This window comes from Strix uralensis, chromosome 1 (genome assembly GCF_047716275.1).
Source record: "Strix uralensis isolate ZFMK-TIS-50842 chromosome 1, bStrUra1, whole genome shotgun sequence".
NCBI classification, from domain to species: domain Eukaryota; kingdom Metazoa; phylum Chordata; class Aves; order Strigiformes; family Strigidae; genus Strix; species Strix uralensis.
In genome coordinates, this window is record NC_133972.1 from 80,466,755 (window position 1) to 80,487,195 (window position 20,441).

A 20,441-nucleotide genomic window follows, 5' to 3' on the forward strand; every position below is an offset into this window, starting at 1 on the left:
CAAAATCTTCCTTATGCAAATATTCAGACATTATCATGTTTCTATAATTTTCTCCTGCAAACAACTTCGCAGGAGTTGGGGAGGGGAAGTAGCCAGTGTATACAGTTGCCGGGCAGTCTGAATAGCAGAAATCTGTATTTGTATCTTACTTTGCAGGCAGAGCTTCCCCGAATTTTAGTAGGGAACAAGGGGTCTCATACAAAGACAGAACGTGGCAGAAAATTCTGGGCAGAACACAGAACAATTTTAGGGAAATATTCTGATGTATTTAATTCTTGCTGTAATTAAATGGTCTTTCAGAGGAATGATTAATGTGGAATCAAGAAGTTCACTGTGGGAATTATTTCTTTCATGTTTATACAGAAATGATTGATTGAAACTAAATTATATTTATATGACAGAAGGTCTAAAAATACAAAATGTGCTGTAAGCCCTGTTTAATTCAGCAGATAAATGTCAAGTCATCTTTTGTGTCTTTGGTTATGTGTTTTAACATTCTTTTAACATGTTGGTATTATGTATTTTATTCTATGGGAAAAAAGAAAAGAGGGGCTTTCTGGGTTTGTGAATTTTATACTGCTAGAATCAGAAATCCCTCCTGAATCTGTCTTTCCTTAACAGATTAGAATAGTGGTCTCTCTGATCTCTTGGGACTTCTAATTATGTTTTTTTTAAGTCTCTACTGAGCTGGTATTTGAGGCAATAGAGAATTTAGAAATTCATCCCATCAGCAGTTTTCTGGATTCTAGTTTCTGCATGTAGAATATTAAGGAAGTATGAAAGAAGTTTAATAAAATACACTGAGGCATTACGCAACTATATATTGCTGCCGCAAAAATATTACAAGTATTTTATAGAAAATTAAAGGCTATCATCTTATTAACATGAAGTGAAATCTGTCTTAAAATTCGTAAACAAAATCTAATTATGAATGCCAATATATGGAATTAAAGGAAGTAGTGGGATGCAGTTTTTTAGTGCATCCTTTTTAGTGGTTTTGCCATACAAAAAGTACAAAGGGAAAAGCAGCATTAGAAGATGGAAGGCAGTCTCCCCTAGCTCTCCTTTGTTCTCCAGCACCTCTCCAAGGCTCTTACATGTTGTGCTGAGACAGGCTGGTGTGTGCCCTCTTCATGGAGGGAGTCCTTTTTGGAAGTGAGACGTTAAAAGGAAGTAGTTCACAGCTGCTGCTTTTGGAGAGGAGGAAGCCCTGTTAATAGGAGAAATGATGAAAGGAAGAGAAGACTTAAGGGCACAAGGGTTAAGGATGAATTAACAGATAGAATGAAGCAGGGTGGGAAAGGAAAAATAAGTATCAGTTGTTACTACATTATTCCCCCAACTACTTAAGATTTTCAGCTTCCTGGTATTATTTATGTATTTCATATAAACAAAAAACAGAGAGATACAAGTCTTTCCCAATTAGTGTCTGCCTAAGAAATAACCTAGTTTTTAATTATGTCTCTATTTCTTCTAGCTTGCTGTCCTGAATCTGTCAACTTTTACCACTTCCTTCATAAATTATATGCCCTGATGTTGGGCAAAAAACTTTAACCTGTTTTATAGTGGATGATTTGATACAGATACAGAATCACACCAATGTTACAGAGACATTTTTCAAGCTGTGGTACTTTCACCTATTCTGCCCATCCTACCATTGTACAAGACATGTTAAGTCAGAGCAGCCTCTTTAAGAAACACTTCTGTGTTTCTGCTTGAAGATGTACATTAATCTGGTACATAAGTAAAATGAAAAAGGAAGACCCCACCAGGGTTTTCCTGTGCTTTCCCCTGGTGTAATGAAGGTCTTGTGTTGATTTCACAGTTCAGCATATTGGTATTGGTCAATGACGCTAGCTCTGTTAGAAACCAAGGGAAATTGGAGTCTTTTTTTTTTTTCCTTTTTAAATTAAATTGTTTGGCTGAAGTGTCCAATTAGCACTTGTCCAATTACAAGATACCCTGGTGAAGGAAAGCAGGAAGCAATACATCTTGCTTCCTAAGTAGAAATTTAATTTTATTTTTAATCAGTGCCATTACGGAAGACTTCTTTGGGAGTAGGCTTCACTGAGAGTTTGTTCATTATCAACTCAAGGTGAAGCCAAAGGGAACCTTTCTTATTTCATACCAGAATTGATTTTAAAAAAAAAAAAAAAGTGCATGCACAGGGGGTTGGTGCATGTATTTAAAAGTGGAGTTGCCGTTGGTAACACAGCTGATTTCCTTTGTTGGAAAAGTCATTGTTCATTATTTACCTGAAGTGAAAGGTTAATGACCTGTAGTGATCTGAAGAAACCCCTACAAAAATGCACAGCAAGGATCTAATGTTGTTATACAATAGTTCTTTCCACATACTTTTCCTCAGTAAGACAGATATAGAAGATATCTGTTGCTGTTCGAATAAATACATATGATGTAAAGCAGTACCCAGTATACTGAAAAACGAAAAGGCTCCTGCTACTGTCAAACAGACAGCTGTCACCAAGGGCACAAATTTTGCTTTCTTTATTGATGTTTGCAAATCATGCTGGCTATACTTTGTATAGAACTGCAGCACTTTTTTCCTTAAGAAGCATCCCTGTTGTAGTAGAAGTAACTTATTTTGTAGTGCGGCTGTTGCTTCAATTGCTTTCTCGATAGCTTAAAACTGTTACTTTTGGTACATTTTTCTCCACTTGCAGTTTGAACACAATTAAAAATGAGATCTTGTGTAGTATGTTTGATATTGAGGTATTCTGAAGAATTTTGTTGGCTCTCGGGCAGAAACTTGAACACTTCGGAGAGGTTAATTAGCTGCCTCACTGAGACACGCCTGTGATGTAGGATTAAGCCAAGTCACTCAGCAGCTCAGGGAAGAAAATGCAGGGTATGTGTTTCAAATCAAAGAAGAATTTCATGAGGATAGACTGCAACCATCAGTCTGTAGTTGAAGAAAAGCTCTTAAGTTGGCACTGCCTCTGGAAACGACAGTCCTGCCTGGTTCCTTGTGTTGGGTATAAGTACTTGATGTGGTACATGGGAAGGGGGATCAGGCTAGCTAGGAAGCAGTTTTTTTCAGGCAGGTACCAGAGTGGTGGTGGTAGTTACCCTGGCTACTTTCCCAGTGGCTTCACCAAACAGCTGTACAGATGTTGGTGTCAGCGGGAGCAGTGTGGAGAGGAGAAAATGCAGGAAGGGGCATGACTGCTTTTTTTCAGTGACAGAGATAGCCAGTCACAGGATAAAACATACAGCAAATGACAGCCACTGATTTTTAAAAGCTGTGGAATAACATCCTTCAACTTCTGAAAGATGCAACTGGAGCTTAATCAAAGGTATACAAAGCATCTTTCAGCAGTAGTGGTGGTATAAGTAGTTCCACCTTAGAGAAACAGCAAGTTGGTTTCCCAGTTCAGATGTCTAGGCAGCCCCCAGACCGGAGGATCAATCACTTACAAGTGGCTCACAGCAGAGAGTCAAGCAGCAGAGGAGGAGCCCACAGTAGACTGCACTGCTACAGAGAGAAACGTCAACCAAACCACCCAAGGTGGGGACAGCTTCAGGGCTGTCACTTCCCAGGGTTTAAAAATGACAACAGGCAAGTGGTTTCCAGTGCTTCTGAGTAATAATTCTGCCAGGACTAACTTGAAATAAGTGATGCCACCTATTAAATCATTAGAAACCTTTCTTGCAGCACTCAGATTTTCCTCTCATGCTGACCATTCTCAGCTGGGCTTGAGAGCAGAAAACATTGCATATTAACTATGTATCAGCAATGTCAATTTATTTAGTGCCAGATGCTGCCGGAGTGTCTTTTTTGTCAATGATATTAGCATTAGTATTGGAATACTGTGTGACATTTCATTTTTAATCTACCCCTACAAGCCGATAGCTGAATGTTACCATAGATCACAGTCTCCTGAACCTAAAATTATTGCTTTAGTCTAACTTTTCCACCTTGAGTAAAAACTTCTAGAGGGCACAGATCTTTACCTTGATTTACTTGAGTGATATTTGATGAACTTGTAAATTTTGACCATGTCACTTAATAGAGGTGTATACTTTCCTGCCATAATAGAAAATTTTTGAACCCAGTTGTCTTCTTGCTTTTTTGCACTTGCCTTCCTCCCCAGTCTTCATCCCCAGCATCCTCATTTCACCTACTATAAATCGTTCGTATCTTCATATTCGGTAGTTTTAGCTTAATGAGTTACAGAAGGCACTCTATGAATATTTAAACTTGGTTGCTGTACTGAATGAGAGGTGAGGCTGGAAAGAGCTTTGAGAGTATAGACAAAAGGAGAGCAGCTGAACTAGGTGTGGCGAAGCAGATCCTTCTGCTGAAAGTGGCTGCTACCTCAGCTGAGGAGCAGTAACCAGCTGCGGGTACATCCTTAGCCTGCTGCAGTGCAAATAAAAACTACTGGTACCCAAGTAAGCTTACTTTGTTTTGCATCATGGTAGACTAGGAGCACAGGTGAAGACAGTTGCTGTACCTCACCTGAAAGGTTAGAACTTCTTATACCACTCTGATGTGTAGTTCCAGTTGTCAGGCCATGTGTTGTGCTAGAAATGCTCCTTAGGAATAGGTGTGTGAAAAACAGCTTGTAAATTAACTTTGGGAAAAGTCCTCTGTGACAAAGCTTATGTGGTGAAACTGATTGCCCTAAGGCGGGAACAAAAAAAACTACACATCTTACACAGGGAATTGTGAGGAAAACTGCAGGCTTGCTCAGCAGTATTGCAGCTCACAAATACATGTCTACCAAAGCAATGAAATACATCATTTGTGTGTGACAGTTGCATTGTACAGAGTTGCCCTTTAGCTGTATGTATTAGTTCTGGGTTTAGCTGCCATTCTTTAAAGGGATGGCATAAAAGGGAAGAAAAAAACACTTTATTCTCCATACATATCTTTAAATCTTTTCCTTCTAAGTAATACTTTTCTACTGCAGTGAATAATTTGTCAATCCCATTGCTGCTACCTGTGAGTTAGCCTTCTTTTGACTTGCCAGTTTGCAGCAGCCTTTCTCTAATTATGTATGCAAATAAATTTGGCTACACTACCTCAGATAATACTGCTTATCTGCATAAAGATGTTTGCTTTCTATTTTTTCCCTTATTTAGTTTACATGCTATTCATTTTGCTCAACTATCGAGAAATGCATGGAAGGGAGGGGAAATAGTAGTATATCACTAAGTAGAACAAGAGTTGACAGCAGGTTACATGTTAATAGAGAATAATAATTTTCAACCACAAGGACCTGTTTCAAAGAGAAACCCCTACAAGGCTGTGTGAATCTTTCTGAAAGCATTGCTGGTTGAACTCTTGCTTTTCACTCTGAACTTGCAGGTTGTATATTATGCCCCTGCTTTTTGTGCTAATCATTAGAATAATCTCTACTGTGAATAGATTAAATATTATAAATATTGTAAATGTAACCTTGCGGTCTGTTTTGGAAGGTTTTGTGGCACTTTTATGTCTGTGGTTCAGGCTATAGTTTGGTTAACGTGTTTTCAGTGTCAAAATAAGCAGCTCCTCACATTCGTTGTGATAGTGTCTCAATTTGTGAAGCCAAAACAGTGATCTAGATCAACAGAGCTGATCCAGCTGAAAAGTAACTTGTCTTATCATTGTGGAAGAGGAGAGGTGTCATTCTCTCACCACCTTATTTCTTAGTGTTTGTTAGAAAGTTATCTTGCTCACCTCATGGCCGTGAAAGTATTTATTGTAATAATTAAGGAATAATGGGTGGTGACGGAAGGACCTACTGAAGTTGATACATGCAGCACAACCACCAAATAGGTGTGGGTTCAAACATCATCATCCCCAAAAGATACAGTCTACCTGGGGATCTGAAAAAATTGAGATGATGTCTACATTAATGCATAGAGCAGATCTGTAGAAACATGTCAATAAAACAAAGTACTTTGTGTCAGGAACCTGATATCTGCATTGAATATGCTTTTGGTTTTGGTTTTTGCTGTGGACTAGCTCTTGTCTAGTCCTGACGGCTCAATGCTCAGTTACTGCTGGAGCACACTCAGTGTGGTTCTGGAGAAGATCTCCTGGGTAGTTTAGTCGGAGCAGAATCCAGCCTATGCATTGCAAGATGCTGGGCCATGATGTGGAGCAAAGCATGGAGGATGAAGAAATTCACTTTGCAAGTGTGCTCCATGTACAAAGTAAAACCTCGGTGTAGATGCACTCCAAAAGATTGCTTGTCCACAGTGACAAGAGTGTGTGGTCAAACAAGGAATTAGTGATAGCCCTCTGAGTCCTATCGTCATGTTATAATTTCTAGGCAAGCTTCCTTCTGAATTCCCTTTATTACTGAGAGAAACCTTAAAGTAGAACAGGAGTATGGCTTAATAATTAGCAGGCTGTAGCTATATACACAACTGAGTGGTGCTTCTGCCAGTGTGAGAGTTCAACTATTAGTACCTGTGACACCACTGATATGTTTAATTGGTGTATTGATACTAAGAAGCATGTGATGGCGTAAAGCACAGAGACTTTCATTACAGTTTTGGCAAACTGAGCTGAAAGAAAAAGCAGCACAGAAGGCTGAAAGTAGTAGTAAAATATTCCATTTCATGTCTGCACAAATCATTAGACAGCAGTTAAAGAGGTGTTATTAATGCATCAGATTCACTTGGGGAGTTACGTTTCTGTAATGTCCACTAAAACAATGATACGTCTATTTTTGTTTTTAAGTGGAGCCCTTGCCAAGTGCAGACGTGTTTCTCTACAGCCATGAAATGGATTTATCAACAGTAGAGAAGATGGAGATTCTCTCAGTGGCTTCTGTTTTACTTCTGCCAGATCAGCACAGTAAGGAAGCAGTAGCATGGCTGTCGTTTTCTGTCCACCATTGCCAAGATTCAGTCTTATCAGTCTTATGGAGTTATCACAAAAGTAGTATGTTGATTTCATGCTGACCATAAATGAAGATGACAATTTTTACACAGTAAATCAGAAGATCAAAATGTGACCTACTTACCATGACGCGTTGTAACACACAACCAGCTTAAATGCAACATTTCGTAGTAAGTGAACCTTTGAAACTTTCTGCAGAACTTAGGAGGACTCTGGGCTGTACAACACAGGTTTTGGAGCACAGTACATATGATTAGCCAATGTTTCATCATGGGTTCTTCCATTACTGCAAGAAACATGGCAAAAATCTCTTTTTGGTTGCAGAGTTAAAAAACATGACTTTATCACAGTGTGTGACAAAGTTGCACAGCACTGATCAACCCTGTAAGCGCACCTTCTCTGGAATGCTAACAAAACCCTTTACAAGCATCACTGGAATAATACAGGGTCATTTATTGATCTTTAGTCTCCATAAAGAACAGTCTTATTGATTCATCTACCAATTACAAGCCTCTGTCTTGTTCTTAAAACCCCTTTTTACTGGTAGAGTTTGGTAGTTCCTGTTTGGTTTATAGGTGTATTTCATCATTCTTCAGTGGCAGAGAGGTAAACAGATGTGAATAGGTAAGCTTATAAATCTGAAAATTTCCATGTGAAGTCAGTCTCTCCAATTAAGTTTATTTTTTGGATACATGGATACTTTTGAGCTTGCTGAGGCAGACAGTTTCTCTTGAGCTGAAGCAGCCTCTGTGTTTCTAGAAAATCTAAGACAGAACAGTCTGAATTATCTGTTTTTAAAATTATTTTCTCTCAAATTTAATCAAAAAATCATAAAACCAAATTAAAAAATTATCCCATAGAGTTTGATCCCACCTAAAGCACACGGGAATTTTGCTAATGGATTCAGCAAGAACAGGATTTAACTTCCACCTTTTTCTCCACTAAGTCTGTAGAACAAGTATCTTCCTGAAAAGTACATCCTTTACAACCACAAATGTACAGAGCCATGAATTTGAGGTTTAGTAGGGCCAAACCACCACTGTTAACTGTTCTTATTTGTCCTATAAAATGCTGTCTCCCCATGTGCTTTTCCTGCTAAGTGCACTGCTGTTATTTTTGCCCATGATGAGCACACTGGAATCTTGGCCATGCAGCAGCAACTCCATTTATATATTATATCTGGCAGGTTTCAGCACCAGCGGCTGTGTGATGAGAGTAACTAGAAATAAACTGACCTAATGCTGCGCCTTGTACCTCCTAGGACAGAAATGCTGTGGTTTTCCTCAGTCTGGATGAATGCATTGTGTGTTTCTTGTTTTAGAGAGTGTGCTAGGAGAAAGAAAAATAAGAGCTCCTGGAAAGATTTGTATGTTAGTGCCTCTGTATAGGCCTTGTGTAAAATACGTGCTGAGTTTCAGTCAAAGACTTACTCATATTTGGTGTGAATTTCGGTCTTGTCAAGTAGTCTCAGGAGTCTGAGAGTAGTGTCTGTGATAGTAAAGGCAGACCAAAGCTGAAACACAATTTTTTAATTTTTACATTGCTCCAAAGGGCACTTGGATGTTGATTCTTAAGAATTTTAAATAAACAATGTGTTGAGAGATGAGCATCTGAATTTCAAAATGATTGTACTGAAAAGCTCTGTCATCTCTTTCACTTACTGACATTTATCTTAGGAAGTGGCAAACTTCTAATATTTGTAGACGTTTCGGAGAGCATCATCACCAATTTGGCCTGGATGCCTTACACACACACTTTGGAAAGTGTCCGTATCACTGTTAAGGAATGCACTTTCTTATAATGAGACTGTTTTACAGTTACGTATTTTTCAAAAATGTATAGGTTCATCCTCTGGTATGAAGTAAATTTTTACTACAGTTATGTTGCCCTTGAAAAAATATATATATTTATTCAAATCATCCTGGGGGATTAGATTCCCATTTGCTAACTAGTACAAGCTTCAAACAAGCCTTAGCTTTTTTCCCCATAGTTAAAACAACTGTGTTGCATTTGCAAATCAGTGGCTTTAAATCTTTTTGAAGAGCAGATCCATGGGAGATGCTTCAATGTTTTGTTTAAGTTGCTGCCTTTTGTGCACTATTGAAGCTGATGCTTTACAGGTATGCAGTGGCAATCAGTAACTGCAACGTTGCTGTTTTGGGAGTGTCAAATTCTAGCAGATTCTGTGCATCATTGTCCAGCAACTCTTTTTACTTTAATTTGGTTCTGGATAAGGGATTTATATTGTAAGTGAAGAGCTTAAAATGATACTTGTAGTTTTTACATTGATTCACTTGTCAGTTTGACAAGTACCTTCCTCTCCACTGCCCTCTCCTCAGTATCTGCTTTTCAGTATTCACAAGTGAAAGTTTTATGCATTGGTCCGCTTGTAAATTAATAGATTATAATTTCATTTCACAAGCAGTGTCCACATTTTCTGAGTAGTCAAAACAAGAGAAAAACGTGTTGTGCAGCCAATTCCCACTGTAAACACTTTAGTCTAAGCAATAAACTTTTGGAGGAGCAGGGGTGGAGAGCCTGTCTTTTTGAACTCCATTAGCACTTGCAAGCGGTTCAGGCATGACTCATGTCATGCAACCAGCAGCACATTTTGTCAAAACCAGGGATTCTGGGTGAGCCAATAAACACCCAGGACTTGTGAAGCTTGTTCAGGAAAGCAGCTGAACTCTCAGCTCTGTCTCTGTCTTTCTCTCATCAGCCCAGTATGCAGTGTGCATCTCTACCAGCTCTTCCGCTGCCAAGTCTTGTAGGACTGAGCACCTGGCTACCATGCCTGTACCAAATGCCCAGCTTTCTGAAGCTGCTTGGATTCTAGCAAACTGAGTGTCTTCATCATAGCTGGAGAGATGTGTAAACAAAAATACGAGCGGTCAGTGGTAGTTGATAACATCCTACTTCCAGGTAATCTGCAATTCTCTGTACTTCTTCCAATAACATTTATGTGTTTTTCATTTTTTTCTATACATCCTCTTCTAACTTTTCACAGTTCAAATATCCACATAATTAAGGGGGAAAATTCCAGTGGATACTTGCAAAATATTTCAAGTGACATAGAAATGTCACAACCAACCTATTTCTTTCCCCTTGCACCTCAAAAAATTGGTTCTTAAAGATGAAGCAATTAGTACCATCAGGTTGCCCAGAGACAATATCACAGTTCCCACAGTATTTTTTTCTTCCCTGTGTTTGGGACCTTCTGTATGTCATTTCATAATCTTCTATCACAAGTTTTTTATGTCAGTACATTTTTCTACTCCCATTGTTCTAGTTTCCGCTTTCTAAATATCTTCTGCTAGCTTATGGATGTGAATATAGTTTTATGTGAAGGTATGTTCTGCATATTCTACATCTGATCCAACCTGTATCACCTAGTCCTCATTTTCCAATACTCATCTGATCAATTCCCAGCTGTTACTCAGTTTCTAACTTCTGCTGTGAAACCCAAAAATGGACAAGCTATTTCTGTGCTCTATTTACAGTTTACAGAAATTGACCGGTAGGAAAGTACGATAGGGAATTCCCTTTTCATCTTCCTCCAGGACAGTTCAGTCCATTATGAAGAGCATTGCTATTTTTGTGGTTGTACAGGATTTACAATCTGATAGTTGGATGCTGTTATAGAAGAAGGTGAAAAACAAAGCAGGGAGTGGCCATCAGTGGGGATTGGTTGCTTGGTTAGGTTTTTGGGTTTTATGGAAAAGCTTGTCAAACTATAAGATGACCCCAAACTCCAGTGAATCATTTTTAAAAATGCAAGGAACTTGATCTTTCTGTCTTTAACATTTCTTCTTTTGGCGTATTAAGATGACGGTGGCTATGATCTTATCCTCTCTTTCTTTCTTGTTGTAATTCTTGGTCAGAAATGTCAAGTGTTCAAAAACTGGTTTGTCTATTTGCATTTCTTTTGTGATCCTTTCAAGGACAAGAATGAAGTTCACAGCACTTTTGCCAAGATGGGTTTCCACTGAGAATGTGGATCAGAGCCTGGCAAATAACGATCCACATAAACAAGCTTTCTCTCTTTGTAAGAACGAGGCTTTAACCATGAAGACAGCCATTTTGCTATTAATTTTGTGTACGATACAAAGGTTCAGCACCAAAAATCCTATAAATCAGCCTCCAAAAGGTAGGCATGTTTTATGCTGTCTTCCATTGTTAACACTAATAAATGTTGCTTCTGGGTTTGTATATGGTAGAAATCCTCCTGTTTGATCTATGTATCTCTCAAGAATGGGTGAAATTCACTGTCAGCAAACTAAAGCAACAGCAGTCATTATGAATTCAGTTCATTTCAGAAAGGTATTTGTTGCTTAAATAAATACTACTGAACATTGCACACAACCATGTTGTGAAACTGGATGATAATAATTCTTCGTTCAGCCATATAAAAGCTCCCTGTTCCCACTACTTAACAGAACAAGGTCAGCCACAGAGTTAGAGAAGAACAGGATGTCATCTTGATGGATCTTAAAGAATCATAACTGTTATGCAAGAACAAGTTTTCCTCTAAATTGACTAAGTATTCTAAAGTAGTGGACCTGGAATGTAATGGTATTATTTATATAAGATGTCGTGTGTAAGACCACAACAACAGATCCTCTTCCACACTAACATTTCTATTATTTAGAGGCTACAGTGGTAGGTAAACATATATCCTAATTTTTGGTGATGCAGATGGAAAGGTGTAGTCATCTAGGCCCGCACTATGTTAGGTATATCAGAGGGAAAAGTACAGACAGACTCACAACTTATGTCCTACTATGCCCTTTATTTTCTCCTAAGAAATACCTTATAATGCTTCTAAATCCTGCTGCTAATTCTACTGTAGAGCAGTGGAACACAGTACAGTGTGCATCCAAACAAGTTCAAAATGAGGCATGTTAATTTTAGTCAGTGGTGGCTCAGAAGGTCAAATCTTAGCAATAATGTGTAGAAGAGCGTCCTCTCACCACCACCTCTTCTTCTCTCCCATATGAAAACCTGTTTTAGATGAGGTTCTGTTGTGCTATTTAATACACAAAATGGAGTTCGTAGCTTGAATATGCGCAGAATTAGAGTTTGTTTTCATAGATCACAAGTGTTTTAAATAAATATTCCAGGCTTGATATTGCTGAAGAGTGTTTTTACCATACACTTTATGCTGGGGAGTTACCTAGCAAGTTCAATGAAATGAAAATATTTGCTCTGGCTTGCAAGTAAGTTCTAAAAGAGCTTAGGCAATATTTCTGCTGCAGAAAATGTCGATTTAGACCTGCCCAAGTTCTGTTCTAACTTGTGAATAGGATTTTTCTAAAATAAAATAAAGTTCTTTGGTTGTTCCTTGCTTCTCCTTCCATGCTGAATTAGAATTCTTTTATCAGATGGTTCTGTGGTTTATTGCTTTGTTGGCTTGCACATTGCTGGCTTGTAGTCAGTGCTCATATTCAGTTTTCCATCCACTAATACCCCTAAGTCCTCCACAGGACTGTTCTCAATCCACCCATCCCCCAGCCTGTATTTGTGCCTGGGATTGCCTTGACCCAAGTGCAGGACCTTGCACTTGGCCTTGTTGAATTTCATGAGGTTTGCATGGGCCCATCTCTCGAGCCTGTCAAGGTCCCTCTGGATGACATCCCTTCCCTCCAGCATGTCAGCCACATCACACAGCTTGGTGTTGTCGGCAAACTTGCTGAGGGTGCACTCAATCCCACCGTCTATCCATCCAACAGATGTTAAACAGCACTGGTCCCAACACTGACCCCTGAGGAATGCCACTCGTCACTGCTCGCCACTTGGACATTGAGCCATTAACCACAACTCTGAGTGCAACTATCCAGCCAATTCCTTATCCACCAAGTGGTCCATCCATCCAATCCATGTCTCTCCAATTTAGAGACAAGGATGTCATGTTGGACAGTGTAGGATGCTTTGCACAAGTCCAGGTAGATGACATCATTTGCTCTTCCCTCATCCACCAATGCTGGAACCCTGTCATAGAAGGCCACCAAATTTGTCAGGCACGATTCGCCTTTAGTGGAGCCATGTTGGCTGTCACCAATCACCTCCTTATTTTCCATGTGCCTTAGCATAGTTTCCAGGAGGATCCGCTCCATGATCTTGCTGGGCACAGATGTGAAACTGAATGGCCTGTAGTTCCATGTGTCTTCTTTTTTTCGCTTTTTAAAAATGGAAATTATGTTTTCCCTTTTCCAGTCAGCACAAACTTCACTGGACTGCCATGACTTCTCAAATATGATGGAGTGGCTTAGCCACTTCATCGGCCAGTTCTCTCGGGACCGACGGATGCATCTCATCAGGTCCCATGGACTTGTGCACCTTCAGGTTACTTAGATGGTCTCAGACCTGATCTTCTCCTACAGTGGGTAGTTCTTCGTTCTCCCAGTCCCTGCCTTTGTCTTCTGTGTCTTGGACAGTGTGGCTGGAGCACTTGCCGGTGAAGACTGAGGCAAAAAAGCCATTGATTACCTCAGCCTTCTCCATATCCTGGGTAAACAGGTCTCCTGTTTCCTTCCGAAGAGGGCCCACATTTTCCCTTGTCTTCCTTTTATTGCTGACATACCCACTGAAGCTTTTCTTGTTGCCCATCATGTCCCTGGCCAGATTTAATTCTGTCAGGACTTTGGCCTTCCTAAGCTGATCCCTGGCTGTTTGGACAACCAGGATTTGTGGTTTTTCTTTTATTTCCACACCTGTGTCTTTAATAAATGTTTGCATGTTATCAGTTTTGAATTTTATGAATGAGTTACTATATGTCCATGTTAGTGTAATTTGGATTGATGCTGGATAACAGCAAAGCATCAAGTGATTCTGTAGACCAGGAGCATAGAACACTTCACACGTCTTTGTCCTCCAGCATATTTTTCATGGTACCCGAAGATTAACAGGGAACCCATTTGAGCCACTTGAGACATGCTGTGAATTGGCACTGCAAGAACTAGCCAAGTAAGCAGAGCTTTCCTCTACCTCCTGTTGGTTACATTCCTGACATGGATCAATGTGTTAGGGTACATACTTGAACACCAAAGACTGGGGGGAAAGTAACACTGTAAAAGTGTATTCTTTGGGGTTTTTTGTCTCTCACAACCTGAGAGACTGCTGGAAGGTTCTATCAGTACATTATAACTGAGAGAACTTGGTTTTGTTTTTTACAACAAATAACGGCAGTAGTTCCGCTTGGCTCTAAGTTGTGGTTTTGAACCATCAGTCTTGTGCCTAAGAACTTGAGCTTGCAAGAAAATCTAGTCATTAGATACCTACCGACTCACCTGGGATAATACCGTATGGAGCAATGCATGCTTTGAGAGGCTGGAGATTTCTAATAACAAATGCAGTCATTTCCCCATTTCCTGTCCACAGTATATCATCCTTTAATAATAGCTGCAGTTTGGAGAAATTGGTGAGGTACGTATTCTCCTCGTACACGCACAGCCTCTGGGATTATTCATCCACAACCTCTTGTCTTCTGTAGGAACTGGAAATTTTCAAAATTTGGGAAGTCTTAGCTGCCAGTGTAGGCATTGTAACTCAGCAGCCATGCTTGAAGTCTTGAGACAAATCTGGAAATGTTACTTTTGTTTCATATGTTTCAACTTCTTTTGTGGTTAGAAGAGATCTGACAGGATTGTGTGTCTGTAAGGTCCACGTCTAAGCTGTTTCCTTCCTGCCATCACTACCAGTCATTTTTACTTGGTGCTTGCTTTTGCATTCATGTGTATTCATTTTGTATTCATGTTATTGCAGTCATGGTTGTCCTACAAGAAAACATTTTTAAGTTGCTCTGCAGCTGCAAAATACTGTTTAGGAAGCTTCTTGCTGGCATTCTTAAAAGGTCTCCTAAGAATACCCATCTTCTTACAACGTTCAGTAACAGGACAATGATAATGAAGTAGTGACCTGACCAGATCACTGTCTTTGATTGTTTGGTTGTAAATCATCTGTATTAGAAATTAGAATATTAGAAATCATCATCCTTGTTCTCTTGCTGACTTTGAATCAGGAACATGTCAAGAGAAAAATCTGTAAGAACAAAAGTTGTACTTGGTAATTAATATTTTAGACAAAATAGTAACATTTCACCTTCATTTGTGAGCTGCTTGGGTCCTCTGATTCATTGTTCTCAAATTTTATCAGTTTATGCTGTGTATCCTGACTCACAGACAGCAACATGGATCTTAGCAGCAGGAACTAAAAGTAGCTTGTGAGTGTTAACGACATTCTTCTCAATGTCAAGCAGACCTGACAGCTGAAAAATCATTTTCTGTTACATGTGTCATGGTTTAAACCCATCTGGCAGCCAAATACCATGCACCCGCTTGCTCACCCTCCCCCACTCCAGGGAATAATGGGGGAGAGAGTTGAAGGGGTAAGGGTAAGAAGACTCATAGGTTGAGATAAAATCAATTTAGTAATTGAAATAAAATTAAAATAATAATGATAATAATAACAGTAACAATAGAAAATACAGACAAGTAATGCACAGTGTGATTGCTCACCACCTGCTGACTGATGCCCAGCCCATTCCCAGCTAGTGATCACAGAGAAGAGAGAGTCCTGAAATCGCAATCCCAGAAGCCAGAGTGAGCTTCCCAATCAACCCTCATCTATATACTGAGCATGATTTTAGATGATATAGAATATTCTGTTGGCCAACTTGGTCAGTTGTTTTGACTGTGCTCCCCAGCTTCTTGTGCACCTGTGCACTAGCAGGACATGGAAAGTTGAAAAGTCCTTCATTTCTTAGCAACAACTAAAAACATCAGTGTATTATCAACATTCTTCTCATATCAAATTCCACACTGAATCCAAAACAGCACTATTCTAGCTACTAAGAAGGAAAAAAAAAAATTAGCTGTATTGGAGCCGAAACCAGGACAACATGCAAATACTGAAGTTTTCTACCAGAAGGTTTAACCAGGTAAGGGTTAAAAAACATTGTTGTTATTGCATTACATCACAGCAAACTTGTGAAATTTAACTGATCTAGGCAAAATGTTTTGGTGAAATGAAATGTGCTGTCACAGACCTGAACATATTTTTTCCATATTACTGATCTAAGAAAATATTTTGCAGTACTGAAAACACTATGCAATGTTTAGTACAAAACACTGAAAAAGTGAGAATTAGAAGCTGTGGTAACAGGTGGAAATCAGTACCCAGTCCATTTCAGTTGTTACAATTGCACTGATTATGACCTAAAAACTGCTTTCTCTATAGGAATCTATTTACCTAATTATTTTTAAGTAGATAATATTTTATTTCTGTTTGCATTATTTGCTGACTTATTAATTAAGTCTGTGCATCTACGTGTCCTGTGTATTAATTTCTCAGTAAATTCTACTAATTAAGGAACGTAAGTAAAGGTTTCTCTGGTAAATAGATCAAGATCAGTACAAGCAGCATGCTGCATCCATTCAAATAAAGTATTTGGGAGTTTTATTAGCAGCCTTAAGGACTCTATTGCCAGATCCTAGATGAACTTTGAAGGTACCATTCACATACAGAGGCAAGTTCCGGTCGATCTGGTTTTCATCATTATCTTCTCAATCACGTCAATGAAAGGAAAACAAAAACATACCTAAAGCTAAAACAATCCGAAGGAAAACTTTGAAACAGCTTGTTGAAAGCTTGAGCTGCTACAGCGTCACTTGCTTGCAACCCAGCACTAGCCACATCTGTGGGAAGCCCACAGGGTGACTGTAGCTGTGTACCCAGTGTAGTTTAGAGCCATCATCTGGGAACTCTCCAAAATCAGCTGCCCTCTAGCTGCCATTCTCACAGTTGCGTGTTGACAACAGGGAGAGACTTGGCACATATCAGCTGTTGACTGATGCTGACAGTCCATACAGCTCGTCATTGAATGTCTTTGGGGGCAGGTCTGCTCAGGGTTGTGTTCACACTGGCAGTCCCCCCAGTTTACCTTTTGCATTGGGACTTAGAACAGCATTTCTGACATAGGTAGAATTGAAGGGGCATAGGCAGCCAGAAGAAAACTTCCTTAGACCATCTCTTGTACGTATGCAGTCATATGAGGGGTTTAATGCCTTCCATAGCCTGCCCCTCTAGTCAGTTTTGACTGTGTTAGTGATGCATTTTTCTGGAGAAACAAAGGAGTCAAGGTACAGAGCCTTGGTTCTTGCAAGTGGGAAGGAAATGTGCCAGTGTACGCTCTGCCTGAGGTACCATTTTAGAGTCCTGGCTCTGTTGCATTGTGTATATGACTCATAACAGGCGTTATGGACGTGTCAACACGCTCACAGTGCCATCTGATAACCCTGAGCATCAGGGAGCAGCAGGCATGGAGCTGCTCCGCGTGGGCTCCCTCCCAGCAGTGGTGCCAGGCCCCGGGGCTGTGGCTCTCCAGCAGTGGGAAGGGGGCACGCTCCAGGACCCAACACTCAGAACCAGCTGCTAACACCAGCAGTGCCAGGAACCTCTTTAAAAAGAAAAGGGGGGGGTGGGAATCGGTTTCCAAGTTGATGTTTAGACAGACATAATTTGTTAAATGGGCTGAACCTTAGTAGGTCTCTCTGCCTTCCACACCTCAGGATGCTTGAGAATTAAGGTACTCACTTAGATGCTGAAATAGGAACTAAAGCCTCTTTTACACACACGTTTCTGGTAATGCTGATGCCACCACTTGCTGTTGTCCTGTTGATCTTTTTTGTTGTTGCTGTTATGCAGGCTGTTGGTTTTTAATCTCTTCAACAGCTGACATACTGTTTTACCATTTAATCATTCTGCCACTGTCCTTGCAGACCTCAGTGTTTCCATAAGGCAGCAACTGTCAAATATTAGCCAGGATTTAGTTATTTACTTTAGTTCTTTACATAAGGACTGACTTACAGCTAAGACATGCTTTTTATCTCTCCTGAAAGACACATTTACTTTCAAGGAAGAATGGATTAAAACGTGTTCTTTTTACTTAAAAACCGTTTGCCTCCCTCCTTTTATATGAGTGCTAACCTAGCAATGTAGGTTGGTCCTTTAAAGAAATGAGGAAGAGGGGAAGTGGTTGTTAGGGGGTGTCTGTTTTTTTACTAAAACATAGGAAGTGGCTAGAGTCTTCCACTAAATTATCGTTCTGGGCACTTAATGAGAGTGTTTAATCTTTTATTACAGAAGGCAGCTAACATTTTATTTCAAATACACTTGTGCAAATGCAGAATTTAAAAGAAGTGAAGATTCTGTAGCTTAAATAGTTACAGCTTTATCTCGGGAACTACTGGCAATACTGTGGCTGCTTTAAAACAGAAGGTAACATTGACATATTATGCTTGTCCCTTCAGACTTTAAAGTCTATCTGTTAGAGTTAATGTTATGAAGAGTGGAGTTCTGTTTGCTCTTTTAAACATATGTCCGTTGACTGTAACTATGTTATGGTTTCTAAGACTGAAAAGATGCTCAGAATTTCTATTCATATAAAAGAGGAGAAATTTTACTTTTATTAGATAGAAAACTGGAAAAAAATGTTCACAGGATTTTTTTTGTATGCTGAATGAAAAAGCACTAGCTTTCTGACATTCTTAAAAACTAAATTTGGAGCAGGTGGCTTTTCTCCTTGATAGGAAAAGCTTGTCAGCTAGACCTTTGGCACTCTTTGCTTTGTGCTATGACTCTGTTATACTCGGGGAGAATATTTTGAACCAGACAGTACGTTGTGGCAACAGTACAATCACATCATCTCAAGGAGCACTTGTTAACTTGCTTGCAAGGCAGCACTCCATAAATGATTGCCTCAGCAGGATTCAAACAAAAGTTATTTAAAACATTATCTACTGCAACTCAGTTTAGATGCAGAAGGACATTTTCCCTTTGTTACGGTTTTATTACTATATCGGTTTAATTTTTTATTATTCAGGACTAGGTTTATCAGCTCATATTCCTTAAGCTTGCAGGACTGAACATTGTAAAGTCAATATTTCTCCTAATTATGGTATTTTTTTGGAGTGGATAATCAAACAGTATAGTGAATCATTAAAAACTTACATGCTAATATTGACTAGCATTATTGGCACAAAGAGACCAAATCTCTATGCCAGGGACTTTTTTCCTCCTTATATTTTTACAGCAGAAGCAAAACACGTTCAGTAAAAATTGATGTTCTCAGAATTTAACAGTGTAGAGATGGCCCTTTATGGATATAAAAGCAAATGCAGTGTGTTAAAATTCTGGGCACTCATATGTAGCATTTTCTTTCCCATCGTTTAACTTAGCAGTAAATGGTGTCTGACTTCAAGGGGTCTTACTGTGTTTTGAAATAGATGGAAAGCTCCTGCCTCTTATAAAAATAACAGATCATTTCTAATTTGATGCCAATTTTTGCCAGTATCTTTTCACCCTCCAAAAGATGATTTCTTCTTGTCTGACATTAACTAATGTTTGGTTTTGGGTTTATTTGTTTACATTAGCTGTGCCCTACTATTACTTGCTTCTAGCCTTCTCAAGGGGTGTTACTGAGCAGACCTCTAAGTGATGATTTGCTATCACATCAGGAAATAGCTTCCCTCTCCCTGGTTCCCTTACCATGAAACTAGTCACTTCAGGTGGGACACTGAACGCTGTTGAACATCATAATTTTATTCTATGCATTTGACTGACTTTTGCCTTAGAAACCCGTATTCAAGAACCTATAGGGTCTGCTGTCAGATCCAGAGTGACCTGGCTTTGCTTTCCTCCTGGACCAGATTCTTGGATGAACGAACTGCTCAAGATCCGTTATGTAAGAGTGATACCTCTTTGGCAGGGTTACTGCAGGGCTGTATCATGTGCAGGGCTGCACCTTTTTTCTTAAGGAAAGTAAAGTAAGATGAAGACTGAAAATACATTCATTCACTTTTCAGGTATAAAAACATAAAGTAGAAGACTCACGAGTCTGACATGAGCCAAGCCAAACGTTGCATCTGCTCAGACTATTTTGCTCTGTGCTTTTTTAACTAGACCACAACTTAAGTTGTTCTGTAGTTCTTGAGAGCTTTTGTAACGAAAAGAAACTTGGCATCACTGTGGAACTAAGGCATCAGAGTTTATCTGGGTGATGGGAAGGGTGGACCTAAGGACAAATTATGTCAAATGTCATCTGAGACACAGAAAATAAGTGTGTTATCACTGTATTTCCTGAGAAAGTTTCTCCCTAAAATGGCTGATACATTATTATTGTCTAACCAGAAGTTCAAAGGAAAAGCATTTTTTGATGAAAGCACAGTATTTATTCTTGTTTCTAAGATTAAATTCCTCAGTTACATGGGAAGTTTTGTGACACTTGCATATTGACAGGCAAGTTGTAGTAATTAGGGCTAGTTTTAGTTCGTCTCTTACAATATTCTCCAACAATTCAACATTTCCCTCTGTGACTGAAAAAAATTGAATTTATGTCCCTTAACATCAGCTAGGACAAAGTAACACAGTGAGATAAAAGCTCTTGTGGTTGCTCCTTCCAATTTATACATGTTAAGGGTTTGTATCTAAACTAGAGGGGGAGATGGGCAGGTATTTGCCACCCCGGTGTAGCTTGCTACAGTGTAACTTTGCAGGAAAGGAGTGACCTCAGTTTGCGACTATCGGG

The 20,441-nt window shown here is 39.4% G+C and overlaps 1 protein-coding gene across 5 annotated transcripts in view; it reads left to right on the top strand.

Annotated features, from left to right (window-relative positions):
• LYRM4 (LYR motif containing 4) overlaps positions 1 to 20,441 on the top strand; it is a 105,072-nt gene that overhangs the window by 61,688 nt on the left and 22,943 nt on the right. For 2 of the 5 annotated variants that reach the window (XM_074872651.1, XM_074872669.1), the window contains one exon: positions 9,579 to 9,781. The exons of 1 other annotated variant lie outside the window; for it this stretch is intronic. In XM_074872651.1, coding sequence (XP_074728752.1) covers positions 9,579 to 9,703 — 125 coding nt within the window. In that variant the 3' untranslated portion in view covers positions 9,704 to 9,781. 2 more of the 5 variants (XM_074872661.1, XM_074872707.1) reach the window with 2 other exon arrangements.